We start from the raw sequence: 12,455 nt of genomic DNA on the forward strand, positions 1-12,455 counted from the left end.
CGGGTGCAGTCACACCATGCACATCTCGTGTGACCCAAAGGTACGTGTAGCCCCGTTACATAGGCAATAATCTTCCTGCAACGGGGTTGCCGTGCACGTTGCCTGTAGGAGGCTTCGACTCTAAGACTGCGTTTGACAAAAGCATAGAGGTTGGTATCTTTTCGCCGAGCATCAGCGGACCGAGAGCCTCAACCAAAACTGTCTATTCCTTTTTTCACGGATGACCACCAAAGTGGTTCCAACCGTGACTTACTGTGTAGCTAGCTTTACAATTTCAAGAGCACATATCCTTAAAATACAACATACATTTTCACTATTTTTAAATTAAGAAGATCATTTTTAATTTCTGATGTTTGGCTAGTAGCCCACGTGTACCGAGGACATATCCTCTTTGGAGTTCCTTCGTCTTCATGAACACCGATTCTTCGCTTTCTATGACCATTCACAGTTGCATCAAATTGCAGCGTGTATTTCGCACAATCACAACATATCGTAATGAGTGCAATTGCAGCGGAGCTGCCGTAGCTTTGCGCTTAGAGGAAGCGTAAGTTAGGTCACCGACCTTTCGTTCTAACTTAGAAACAAGAACGAGTCTAGCGGATCGCAATCCGCTTACACCAAGAGTGATTACAACCTTAACCCAAGGCGAATTAATGCTTCCGTTTAAATTCGAGAACGAACTTTTTTATTTTATCTGCGGCAAAGCCGTTTGATTTTAAATGCATAGATTCTCCTAAATATGTATAGTAAAATCTAAGTACATGTATAACTACTGGCTATCCAGCCCCGTATTGTATATTTGTTTGGGTGTGGTCACACCATGCCCATCTAGTGTGACATACACCCCTGTAACGAGGGTATGTGTGACCCCGTTACAGCAATCGTACCATATATGTAGGGGTAAGAGCACAAGATTACAGGTTCCACCCTTTCTCACTTAGATGTTGATCACACCGGTGTTCACACTTGTATTGCGTTCTTACTATGCTGGAAAATATTTAGCGCTCCACATGCAACCACTGCACCTGGGTTAGACATAGTTTCAGTGCTTTACCGTGTCTGCTCTTGTGAATTTACTAGCTCCTGTGAGCCAAACCATATAGCTGAACGAGTCTCTACGCAAAACGCAGTTTCTGCGACCGAAACATGTGAAAAAGACATCGTGAAATTTCTCCAGCCCTCACCCGACAATAGTGCCACTGGATCGGAAATCGGTATTGTGATGTAAAAACGGAAAGTTCACGTAGAACACAGGATCTTTGTGATGCGTTTTCGCTGCGACCGTGAGCAGTCCGATATAGCTCGGTTGCAACTTAGTCTTACAGGTAGCAAACACAGAATGAATAAGTAGATTTATTGCGGCCGATCCTTTAGCTCACAACATGTTCGTGTGTGACTCACCTGCCATTGGAGTTGGCCCGCTGCTGATAATTAGTCCTGGCTATGAGCACCTTCTCAAGGTCATTGAAAGAAATTTTCTGACTTTTTTACGAAGTGTAATCGGAATGATTTCAGCAAACTGCCACACTATACAATAGCCACGTCATGCGGGGTCAAGGCACCAGGAAATTTACCAAATCATTAATGTATATTGGAATGGAGCATATAGAGGCATGTACCGCGTTATTTAATGTAAGCTCAATGAGTAGGAGTGAATCGTTTCAGCAGCTCCTTAACGCACAAGCGTTCCGAAGGATTCCCTCCACAACGCGATTATTTGTGTTCCGTCTGACGATCTGGTTGACGATCTGGTTGACGATGGTCAGTTGTTGTCATACCCAATTTGGTGCCGAGCACCTTCTTTTTCAAATATTTATTAAAATTTTGCTATCCAGCGCGGATACACGTAACCAGCAAGCCATGGTAACGAACACTTCGTTAATGACTGCTTTGCTGTATCCTCACCGGTCACATTCTCGTTGACGGCAGCGAGATAAGCCATTTTTTGCAAAGTGTCTACAAATGACGGTAATACTAATCGAAAGACCTAAAATGCCCATTCATTTGGAAAGCCAACAACTAATAAATTCGGCAGGCTGGACAAAGGTGCGACCGCCTGCAGAACGAGAATTGTTATTTGATACTTACCACGTGTGCACAATACCTAGCTATTTATGTTAGGCCGTCAAAACATTGCGCTCACCGTGTAATTTGTCCTTGTTTGCGAAGTGCCATCGAAAGCAGATACAATATTGTTGTATGTTTGGTTGTCGCAGAAGATACAGTCCTCTCACGAACAGGTCCCGGAATTGACTACCGAATGTAAGGGATGCGCCGTGCACATTGCTCAGAGATTGGATTCGCGCCCTTACCAGGGGTGAAATCGAGCACCTTGACCGTAACTAGCTGTCTAGTTAATCCTGCAATTTCAAGTGCAAACCCAAAAAATCAAATAAATCATACTGCAGATTTACGTTTTTAGCATCTCTGAAAATAAAAATGCTGGATTCACCTCTCCCAGGATTCCATCTACGCCAGGAAAGCTACTTCCAATCGTTTTCGACCGCAAATCGATTCATGGCTCATGCTTCTCAAGCCACGGTATGCCTAAAATCAGGTCATACCATTTGTCCATTTCGAGGACTGTGAATAATTCCTTCGAGGTGAAGTCTTTAAACTCCAGTTGAAGATCAAGTATAATTTTCTTCACAGCGACCACCGCACCAGTGGCCATCTTCACTGAGATAAAGCCATTGTTTCTATCTATTACACCCAAAAGCACTGAAAATATTTCAGCAACACTTTGCTTCCGCACGTAGTCATGCGACACGCCTGAGTTAATAAAGACTTTGGACGAACGACCGCAATCCTTCACACTCGCTGTTTCAACGAGGAGACCACTCCGCCTCGTGTCGTTAACGATGGACAGCGATCATTCAAGGGCTAATCCCTCGTGAGTGATTCTACCACCACACTCACCAGTTTATATAAATGCCCCAGTAGACCGCTCTATGTCTACTGGATATCGTAGTGTCCTAAACCCCCCGTGATATTGATACCACTTGGCTCGGAACGATTACGACGAGACCTGTATTGAGAGGTTGTCTCCCACGTCGACCATCACGGCGAATGTGACCAAATGTGACATCCATTACAGTGCACGGACAGTCACCACACTAAGATCCATCGATTCTAAAATTCCAGTTTGACCGATTGACCGCGTGCTTGACGTTGACAGTAGTGCTCACGCAATGCAATCATAATTGCATCATCCAGAGTCGTTGGACTCTGGCGGAAGACTTCAGTCTTAAGAGGCCCATAAGTAAGTCCACATTGACCACCACTGCCATTGGCAGTGGTTTGCTTGCAATACTGGCGCGAAGCTCACGGAGCTTCTGTACATAGTTGAACAATGACTGTTGTCTTGACGGCATGACCACAACTTCGACTGTTGTCGAAATGCCATATTCGGCGGTAGGAACATCAGTTCCATGACCATCATCATCTCTTGCCATGTGGCAAAGTAGCCGGGGAGGTTGACTTCCCAAGTCATTACTCAAACTTTCGCTCGGTCATCCAAATGCAACATGGCAAAGGCTACTTGACCGCGGTTATCACGGATTTAAGCCATCGCGATAGTGCTGTTCATTTTACTCTAAAATACAAAATTTTCATCATCGTTCCCATAAAAGCTTTCTACCTTCGTTTTCACGGGGCGTGCCGTATTTACCGACGGTGTCACCACCGCTTGTAGTGGAGATGACGGAGCTGGCGTCAGTATGTTCTGCGCTAGATCACCAATAAATCTTGCCCATACGCAGTAAAATTTGATTAAGTTATTGCGTCTTGATCCAATTGGAGCATGTCGAAGCCCGCGGGATGTCGGATTAAAGCTCATCGCTTCACCACACACTCCCATTGCGAGTATGTTAGAACAAATATTTCTCCCTGTTGATCTAAGGGCGACCACCGCCTGTGGCGTCCACATTACCCATGGATGAATTCATCGAAGTAGTCGGCGTTGGAATGACTACAAGTGCTACCAATTATAACCGGATGTGCTCGTCCGTATACATGGAGAGACTAAATTAGTAAACACGCTCGACCATTAACGTGAATGATGAGAAAAAGATGAAGTGACATTTATTTTGGCCAGAAGGCCTTCAACCTTCCCTAAACTGATAAATGCCTTCTTTTTTGATATAACAAATTATGGGATATTCAACTGTGCAGGGTATATAGAAAAATGTTAACCACACACGAAAGGATGGGGTTTACACAAAATGTGTTATAGGACTGACTTAATTACACTTAAGCAATAATATATACATCTATAACTAAACGTAGGTCAAAAGATGCCGGCAGTGTTGAAAAAGGCAAGTATAACTGAGCTAATTCTGTCACTACAAACAAATGTCAGAGACCGCAAAACAGATTTGTCCCTTTCCACAAAGCAATATTACAGAATAATACTTATTTAGTCTGGTAAGCTTATTTTTAGTTTGTCTTATCGTAGGCAAATTACAACTAATCTAAGTCCTGTAATGCACGTCTTAAGCTTATCATAAATTTAAATTTACCGTCGGATTTAAGGGAGGCCTTCGTCCGACCAATCGATCTAAACACCATAAGGGTGTTACAGAAGCTCCGAGAATTATAATCCGTTGCAGCGCTTGTCGGTCAGCATCACGTGTATGACCTAAAGACCGACTGATATTTCTTAAGTGCTGAAAATTGTTTTACAGCCGGTATCAACCTGTTTTCACTAACTGTCAGCGTGACATCAGCACTCTCTGACGCCACCGGTTTGGATGCTGGTAAAGGTATTTTCGTTAGGAGAATCGCAGCTTTATTATTGGACATTTTCATCTGCGCTTTGACAGTCATGACCACTTTCCCAGCCAGCCATGACGCTGTTTTTGACGATCTCGCCCAAATTGATGTTTTGTAGCAAATTAAGAGCGCATGGTGCTCACCTAATGGTCTCAAAGCTGGTCTTCAAATGATTTTGCTCACTTGCACACACAGGTACAGCGCGTGACTCCAGCACTTGTATAACGTTAATAAATGCTATATACTTGATAGTTTATTGAGTCTAGTAATTAGAGAAGTATTTAGCGCACGAATAGGGGTACAACTCGCTATGACTATGGTCTTGTCGACTTCAGCTTACACTAGCTTGAGCCCAAGCCATTTGCGATTTACAGCTACATCTCGCCACACTTCTTGCAGAGGACGGCTGATTGGTAACCTTCGTTTCAGAAAGTACCGTTGAGGACCAAGTCAGCTTATTGTGGTTACAGAGAGCCTTTCGTGCCACTCGTTTCGTGTGTCATCTATTTCTTAATGGTGACACTACACATCGGCAAAACTATCAACTTGGCGTTCAAATAAACCGAAAGTTGTGCTGTTTAGAAAGCAACGGGTTTTGTAGCTCAAATTTACCTTTTTAAGCGTTAAGCACGTTGACAGCGCTACTCCTCACAAAGATACGCGAGGTTGTACATCATGCCAAGAAGCCCAAAAATCATATTCCATTCGGGACAAACGATACCCCTTTTGTAGATCATCTCGATTAAAAAACCTACGAAACTGACGCTATTAACAAGCTGCCCAGGATGTAAAAAGGGTAAGCACTCATGTACGCACAGGTGAAACGTGTCAGAAGTTACTAAAATCTCCGCATGTTTTAAGGCGCCTCGAGAACGCGTTAAAGAAACGCCTGATGTTATCAACGGACGGGCATCAAGACGGTGGGAGAGTATCAAAGTTAAGTTATGTCTGAAAACTCATTAATCTGCCAAACGAGGTTCACCCCTGTCGGTATTGTTTGGTGAAATTAGCGTGTGGGTCTGCGCATCCCCTGGGGGCTTAACTAATATATGACAAAGCAGATGGTGTTTACTATCATTGGAGTTCAAAGCTCCACTCCGGTAAAAAAAATTGTAGCGACGTTGATTTTTATGACCCGTTACACACTCTGCCATTGATTCCCCAGTAATTACATAAGGTCGAGCGGCGTATCATAGAAAGTGGCTTTCAGCTTTGTTCTAAGTTCATGATTTAGCACCGCGGTTTCATCATCACGAATATGGCTAATTTCAGCATGAACTGCTGCTGTCCGCAAACAGGAAATAAAGGAATTGCCTACCTCGACGTTCTCGTCACGCTGTGAGCTACACAAAGTCAGGCATTACGAGTTTCTCGAATCTAACTCTATATCTTTGGACTTCTACCTGCTTGTAAAGCTACAAAACTGTAAGACGAAGAGTCTTTGTCACCCATTGCACGATGTAGCCATATAAACCTTGGCAATGTTATGAGACCATATACCATAGGAACAGTCCTCATGGAGGGTGCTGACTGACGTTGCGAGGCGCACGAGTCTAAGGACTGCGCCGCAACGCGCCAAACGTCGCAAGTTGATCAAATAAACACGACTTGATATAGCCTTTGCCATATGTTATTTTGGCCCCACTTAATTCGCTGTACTTTTTTACCAAATCGAGAATGTAAATTACACGAATTATGAAAGCGTCCAAAAGTAAAAAACGATGAGTGAAGGAGCATTGTTGCTGCCCATAAATTCATCTTGTCCAGTCCCTACCAAAGTCAATGAAAAAAGAAATCCTCACGCGTTGCTGGGCATGGCGTATGTTGCAATGGCGTCGCTATGCTTTAGCTTTATGTTTACCTTTATCAAGTATATGACCCTGACCTTTTCGTCCATGGAGGCTACATTCTGGCGCTCAGCCGGCGTGCTCGTCTGCAACTTTGTAAGTTGCTGTAGCTTAATGTGCAATAGGTTTTGGTATATTGACACTTTTGTACTCAGAGCAGATCGTTGCCAAGTTCTTTCACATCAGTCTTTACGTTGAGCCAAAATTTCGTAAGATGCTGCTATATCGCTGCATCGCAGGTTTTTCCGGCATGAGTTTCGCCTTTTATGCCATGTCCCAGATGGTGCTTGCTGACGCTACTTCCTTGAGATTCGTCAGCCCTATACTCACCTTTTTCATGGTTTGTTGAGCGTCTCATATAAGCTTAAAGCGTGCTTACTAACGCTCAGTATAATTGCTGTCCATGCGAAGGGTGCGCTGATGCTTGATGAGAAAATTGATCTGATTAGTATGATCAGCGCCATCGTGGCGTTTGGTGGCCTCGTTTGTGTTGTCCGCCCAAGTTTTCTGTTTGGATACTACCATCCGACGGCTGCTGCAGATGGCTCCTGGATCGCAATTTGCTCAGCTTTGCTAGGCGCGGTATGTCAAGCACTCGTTTACTTGACAATGCGCCAACTGAAAGAGCTCAGTGTCTTTGTAATTGTGCACTATTTTGCACTAGCGAGTGTTATTTGGACGATGCTGTGGCTGATGTTCATCCAGCAGGTATATGACGAAATTTCATATTTGTATTTTAAAGCAGTGATTGCTAATACTCAACGTACTTTGACAGTCCTTCTACCTGCCTAATACGTTTTTGTTGTGGAGAGCAATTTTTGGCACTGGGATTGTTACATTTAGTGGCCAACTTTTTGTTACGCGAGGGATCCAATTGGAAAAAGCAGGTATCGTGGCAGCCGTGCGCTACTTAGACGTCGTCTTTGTTTTCATATGGGACTCCACGATTCTTGGCGAGCACATCAATCACTGGAGTATACTTGGTGCGCTAATTATATTAATCTGCGCAGTAATAATTGCAGTTCGCAAAGTCACGATGACCCTTTAAAACATAAGTGACAGCAGCAAGTCCAAAGTTTACGACATCATATACTTTTTTTAAGGAAGTTTTAGTGCAAGTGTTTCATGACTAGGTAATGACATCAGACGTTGGTGATGCGCCTATTAGTAGCTCATCCATACTTTTTCGTCGACGCATATATTTTGAGGTTGCCATCGATTTCTGCTCTTGTTGGGTTTGTAGAGGAGTTATTATGCTGTTGATCAAAGCCTCCACATGAGTTGCTTCATTGTTCAGAGCAAACTTTGCCCGTTTGACTGCTTTTTCAAATTCGATACGCTGACGTTTTAAAGGGGATGGAATGATTGACGACGAGCTATATTGAGGAACAACAAACTTTTCAATATCAAGACGGCGACGAAGCACTGTGTTAAATCTGCGTCGGGAACGCAAATATCCAGCATCACTTATGACAATACCGAAATCAAAGTAAACATGCGGTAGCATGTACGTGAGTCCGTCCGCCTCAACCATGTCTAGATCGAAGCAGCAACGCACCAAGCTGTTAGCTCGAGCTGGAGTGCGCATCAGGTCTTCAAGCGGCAGCCGATGGTACGACTCTGTAGAGTGTCGAGTCATAAGAGGTGTGGAAGAGGCGTAACGCTCGACTGAGTAGCCTTCCAAGTGTTTGTCAATGTCGTCAGACTCGATGACTGAAAATTCACTGGCATTCACATTATGTTGACGATCCCGCAGTCGAGAAAAATACATAAACTTTCCCACAAGCAGCACAAAAATCAGCGCTAGAGTCTGTGTAATCAGAAGTGATAGCGGAGCAAGTAGCTTTCCTATCGTATATGGTGAAGTCGAACAAAACCTGTCAATTTCCTCATCATATGAGTTCCAAAGCGCAGACCAGCCGTAAAATGATTCGTTATCGACTCCGTGCTGGTCTTCAAGTTGTCGTCGGGCAATCGACCCATTAAATAAAGTGGGCGTTTGGAGGGTCGCTATGAAACCCAAAGCTAGCAGTATCTCAAGTGGACTGACATAAGTGTATTTCACAATTCTATATGCTCGAGCTTCAGAAATACGCACGAATGCACTCCAGATTAAATTGAGCAAACTGATCACAAGCATCGAAATTCGAATGGTAGAAACAATTGCGTAAGCTTTTCCTCGATGATCTGTGCACCACATAAAATCGAACGGGAGATTCACGAGCCACGAATCCAAAGCCGATACAATTGTCAGTCCTATGATATACTCGCTGCGATACAACGAACGATATAATTGCAACCACCTTGAAGTTCTGAGTACATCTCTTTCATTGTCACTGATTTTCTGGAATCCAAGAAGAGATTTCCACCCAAACATACGAGCCGCCTCGAATGCTGCACGTATGTGCGCGATGAGCAGCGTGACATCCACAAGGATTAAAATGACGTAGAGATGTCCAAAAGTGGAGAAGTTTGTATTGTTTCGCTCTTTGACGATGACGTCGCCAGCTTTTTCTTGCAATATAAAATGTGAACGAGAGTTTTTCCGTGAGATTAACTCGAATCCCATAATATCCACCTTGCTGACCGCTAAGTGCGCTAAATTGTCATGTAACTCGGCAAAAGTTGTCAAAGACGCGCCAATAAATGAACTCTCAAATCCGTTGGGGCTGTTGCAGACAAAGACAGAGGCATGATAATGTCCTGGCCCCGCAGTGTATTCAAATCCTTGCGCACAAATTACATTTGTTAGCGGGTGGCTGTTACTGAGAAGATTGAGCAATCTCAGAAGCTCAGCTTCAGCTATTGAGTGAATTGGAGCCATATTATCAGGATCCACTTCAGCCTCCGTCAGTCGATACCGCTGGGCGAAAAATGTGACGAGGTTTTCTTGGCAAATAGGTGGTCTTCGGTGAAAAAATAGAAGCTGGCAGCTTACCCACGCTACTGAATCAACACTTGAACTTGCAGAGAGAATCAAGTTGTGAGAAATTTGGGACTTAGTCGATGAAAGTGATCCAAGATCGCAATCAGTTCCCATAACCACGTCAAACGCCCTGCTGTTTATGGGCGCGTACAAGTCTCTGCATCGCTGGTAAAGTGATGTCCAACCAGATACTCGATAGAAGTTTGAATTTTTTTCGGAATTAGACTCATTTGGGTTTGAAAATACCGGTTTCGGGAGAGCCTCATGATCGAAACCGAGTTCACGATCCACATAGAACGAGAACGAGTCCGGTGGTCCGATCCAAACAACTTTTACATATAAATCGAAAATGTCGAGGCTGTAGAAACCAAGAAGCGCAGCGAGGCGCAAAAATGGAGACATCTGCATTGTCGAATCACGATTGGCGTAAAGTCCTTTACATCGACGTCTTTTCGCAAACAAGGTAATGAAAAAACGAGCTCGCTTTTATTTTGTATCATTTTGTGAATAGAAAATGCATTACGAGACTCAACGACATAATATTAACGATCAAAATGCGTAGTTTGGGGCAAAGAGTGGACAGGCCAAAATAACTAAGTAAAATATATTCATGTTTGAAAGATAGAAAATAGTTACTTTTGCAACTAACGTACTTGCTCTATTGTAGCGCTCTTTTTTATAAACCTTCCCCTTTCGGAGGAATAATCAAATGCCATCCTCAATAGAGCGGGCTGGCGGTATGTGCAAAGTTCAAACTATGTCAAAACGGAAGGCAAATGATATGTCAACGAAACTGGAAGTAATTGAATGAATTTGTGATCACGCCGCTGGCATTTCCTCACGAGCTGCCAAACAGTTTGATCTCAGTCCAGGGACGGTGCGGACCTGTTGGGCGAATTGCACAGGAAGCTCTATTTAGCGATGTCCAAAAGAAGCCCTCAAGCGGTAGCGGGTGCACAGGCATCCTTACTGAAAGTAATGAAGAAATCGCTGATATTATTTGAATCTGAGGGCCGCAAAGGAGCGTGTGACCAGAGAGCCGTTCGCCACATTGCTCAATAGATCGCGAAAGGTAGAACATTAAAGAAAAAGAATTCGAGGCATCTGATGGCTGGTTGGCCAAGTTTATTGAACGCAATCAAAGCATTACGTCGGGTTATGCATTTCTGATGAAGTCCTATTGAATCGTGCTTTTGAGTACATGAGATATCTGGCCAATCTCAGATCAACATGCGTTCCTTCCAACATGGTGCTAATGGTCAAAATTGCTGTTCATTTGGAAGACCCGCGGCGTACAGCAATGGATATAACATTGCACTGAAAACTACCAGATTTGCCTCAACGAAAATAACAGTTATGCTCGCCGTCATAGTTTATGGCAGTAAAGTGACACCCTCGTGCTATTCAAGGCAAAAAGTTTGCCTATTCGAAGGAAGCATGACATACGGGCTGTATGCTAATGCAAGACATGGGATAACAAATGATTACTGATTTCACGGATGGAGCATATATTTCCGCGCGATGCATGCGAGTCTCAGTGTGTGGAATCCTTTGGCGGGAATCCAAAATCTTGGAACGGAGAAATGATTATGAATGGGTTAAATTGGTTAGCGGATGTCTTCAAAACTTTAATTTAGAAATGCATTCACCGCGCTGACTTTTATGACGATTTTAAGAATGGCATTTTACTCGGTACGATAATTATGGGTCGCGATCTACGGAACTATGGATAACAAACCGAGTGGTAAATTATACAAGATCTTGAAGTAAAGAATAATTATTTTTTGGACGGCGATCTCCCTAATGAAACGCTCTTTCTTTTAGTTCGCCCCATGTAGAGGGGCTTTGGATTAGAGCGAGTACATCAATTGCCCACCAAGCAGAAATTCCATCATTAAAAAAGTTATAAGCTACTGCGGTCGACGGTCATATTCTGAAATTTCGCATAAAAAATAGCCAGAAAAGCTTAATAATCACGATTGATTGAGATTTCGGCGTTGCAGTACAAGCAAGACAATCACTTTTGGGTGGAAGGAGAACGATGAATGCTCCGGCAATTGATCGCTTTTGTCTTGAGTAATGGCCACAAAAACACTTCCTGCGATTTATATTGGATGCTTATCAGTCAGCATTCGAGTGATCTGCTTAATTCAAGAATATCGGCGAGTAATGTCTTACGTGGCGTGACCTGTTGGGTATCGTGGAATACCGCTTTGGACAAAAATTTGCTGAGCAGCAGATACCCAACAGCGAAAGCCGAATCCGAGACAATTTACATAGTGGGGCTTCATCGGAGTCTTGGCAGCGGACCAAGTCGCTGTCACCGAATGAACTTCAGGTTTTTAATAAGATGAAAGCAGTCTGGTTGAACGACAGAAACTTGGCCACCAAGCTGGGTAATATGGTAAATATACAATGCAGCAATTGCTGCAAACATTGGCCACTAAGACGACTTTGGCCCAAAGCAAAGAATTTGGAACGCCCCAGATAGCTTGCCGCTTTTGAACGAAGCATTTTTATATACAAAGAGCGTGATTAATGCGTTAGACAAAGTCTGATGATTTGCCAAGCAAATTTTTCTGGATAACAGCGTATGATTGCTGATTGAACATGACTGCAATGACGGCGAGTCGGACTATGCGTTGCGGCCGCGTACGATCAAGCTACTTTCATGAAGTTTTAAATCCTGAATGTGCTTTCACCAACACCAAAAAGCACTATTCACCTAATCAAACGTACGAAGGGCGAGTGATGATCCTATACATCGATAACGAAAGCGAGGACGCGTCTGCCGCACCAACAAATGGTTATGCAAATATTGTTCTCGTTTTAATACATTAGTGCCTATTGTAACGGGATTACATGAGAGTGACCCGTCACTCTCCCAAGGGAGCTGTGGTGTGGCATAC

The 12,455-nt window shown here is 43.6% G+C and overlaps 4 protein-coding genes across 4 annotated transcripts; 1 reads left to right on the forward strand and 3 right to left on the reverse strand.

Moving 5' to 3' along the window:
* Positions 1 to 4,594: 4,594 nt before the first annotated feature.
* PHALS_01660 (uncharacterized protein) lies at positions 4,595 to 4,827 on the reverse strand (the record flags this gene model as incomplete). The annotated part of the gene is made up of 2 exons (XM_024716092.1): positions 4,595 to 4,639; positions 4,711 to 4,827. 2 exons carry the CDS (start codon positions 4,825 to 4,827, stop codon positions 4,595 to 4,597), a joined length of 162 nt encoding a protein of 53 aa, XP_024581725.1.
* Positions 4,828 to 6,494: 1,667 nt separating this feature from the next.
* Positions 6,495 to 7,668, forward strand: PHALS_01661 (Permease of the drug/metabolite transporter (DMT) superfamily; the record flags this gene model as incomplete). Its single annotated transcript, XM_024716093.1, has 5 exons — positions 6,495 to 6,716; positions 6,776 to 6,829; positions 6,901 to 6,960; positions 7,032 to 7,328; positions 7,396 to 7,668. 5 exons carry the CDS (start codon positions 6,495 to 6,497, stop codon positions 7,666 to 7,668), a joined length of 906 nt encoding a protein of 301 aa, XP_024581726.1.
* Positions 7,669 to 7,749: 81 nt separating this feature from the next.
* PHALS_01662 (uncharacterized protein) lies at positions 7,750 to 9,948 on the reverse strand (the record flags this gene model as incomplete). Its single annotated transcript, XM_024716094.1, has 1 exon — positions 7,750 to 9,948. The coding sequence occupies one exon, from the start codon at positions 9,946 to 9,948 to the stop codon at positions 7,750 to 7,752; it is 2,199 nt and encodes a 732-aa protein (XP_024581727.1).
* Positions 9,949 to 11,720: 1,772 nt separating this feature from the next.
* Positions 11,721 to 12,060, reverse strand: PHALS_01663 (uncharacterized protein; the record flags this gene model as incomplete). The annotated part of the gene is made up of 2 exons (XM_024716095.1): positions 11,721 to 11,878; positions 11,961 to 12,060. 2 exons carry the CDS (start codon positions 12,058 to 12,060, stop codon positions 11,721 to 11,723), a joined length of 258 nt encoding a protein of 85 aa, XP_024581728.1.
* Positions 12,061 to 12,455: the final 395 nt, after the last annotated feature.

This window comes from Plasmopara halstedii, assembly GCF_900000015.1.
Source record: "Plasmopara halstedii genome assembly, contig: Scaffold_1583, whole genome shotgun sequence".
Taxonomy (NCBI): domain Eukaryota; phylum Oomycota; class Peronosporomycetes; order Peronosporales; family Peronosporaceae; genus Plasmopara; species Plasmopara halstedii.